This window comes from Mandrillus leucophaeus, unplaced genomic scaffold, assembly GCF_000951045.1.
Source record: "Mandrillus leucophaeus isolate KB7577 unplaced genomic scaffold, Mleu.le_1.0 Scaffold86, whole genome shotgun sequence".
Lineage (NCBI taxonomy): Eukaryota > Metazoa > Chordata > Mammalia > Primates > Cercopithecidae > Mandrillus > Mandrillus leucophaeus.
The window spans coordinates 180,673-181,751 of record NW_012109363.1 but is presented as its reverse complement, the minus strand read 5'-3'; the positions used below and the strand labels follow the sequence as shown (position 1 = coordinate 181,751).

Below are 1,079 nucleotides of genomic sequence, written 5' to 3'. Positions count from 1 at the left end.
CCAGGTGCCTAATAACAGAACCTGGGCTGGACCCTAGGTGCCCTGATTCCTAGCTCAGTGCTCTCTTTATTATATTATGCTGCCTGTTTATAATGCTGTTTAGGGACAGGCAATTCCCTGAAATGGAAGTTTCCAAAGGCGTAATGAGAATGATGAAAGCGTGTGTGTGGGGATTCTGAAGTCACCTGGGCTCTTTCACAGCTCTGTCCAGCTGCATGGTTTTTAGGGAGGCATAGCTTGTTTCAGTCGGCTCAGACTACCATAAGAAATTACCATAGACTGGCTGGCTTAAACACCATATGTCTATTTCTCACAGTTCTGGAAGCTGGGAAGTCCAAGATCAAGTTGCCTGCAGATCCAGGGTCTGGGGAAGGCTGCTTTCCAGTTTGCAGACAGAGGTCTTCTCATTGTATCTTAACAAGGTGGAGCACAAAGGGAGACAGGAGACTGGAAGCGGGTTCTCTCAGGTTTCTTCTCTTGTTTTTAACTTTTTTTTTTTTTTTTCCTCAGAATGAGGGTGCTTTATTGGAAGCTATTCTGACATCACTTTCCAGACTGTCTCATGGTCTTGGGACCAGGCATGGGAGGCAGGGATGGGAATCTTCTTGTGACTGTGGGCAGTGGCTGGAGGAATGGAGTGGTGGGAGGCAGCTCAGTTGCGGGCACTCCTGCTACTGGTGGATGTGGTCCGGATTGAGTAAGCCTTCAGGGGGCCCAGGACCCGCACTGCTGGAGAAGCTCAGGGCATTGCTGCCCATGGTTCCCCTGAGGGTCAGCCCAATGCCACCACCATTGCTACTGCCACCAGTGGAATTCACCACAGAGATATTCACGGCTCCCACTCCATCTCCGGCCAACTGGCTCTCCTCGCCCTCCAGCAGCTTGCGGTAGGTGGCGATCTCGATGTCCAGGGCCAGCTTCACGCTCATGAGTTCCTGGTACTCACGCAGCTGCCGCACCATATCCTGCCTGGTCCGCTGCAGGGCAGCTTCCAGCTCCTCCTGCTTGGCATGAGCATCCTTGAGTGCCAGCTCCCCACGCTCCTCAGCCTCGGCAATGGCGGCCTCCAGCTTGGCACG

General features: G+C 53.2%; 1 protein-coding gene across 1 annotated transcript; it reads right to left on the bottom strand.

Moving 5' to 3' along the window:
- Positions 1–488: 488 nt before the first annotated feature.
- LOC105530995 (keratin, type II cytoskeletal 7-like) lies at positions 489–1,073 on the bottom strand. The gene has a single exon (XM_011968765.1). The coding sequence runs from the start codon at positions 960–962 to the stop codon at positions 672–674; it is 291 nt and encodes a 96-aa protein (XP_011824155.1). The 5' UTR covers positions 963–1,073; the 3' UTR covers positions 489–671.
- Between the last annotated feature and the right edge of the window lie 6 nt (positions 1,074–1,079).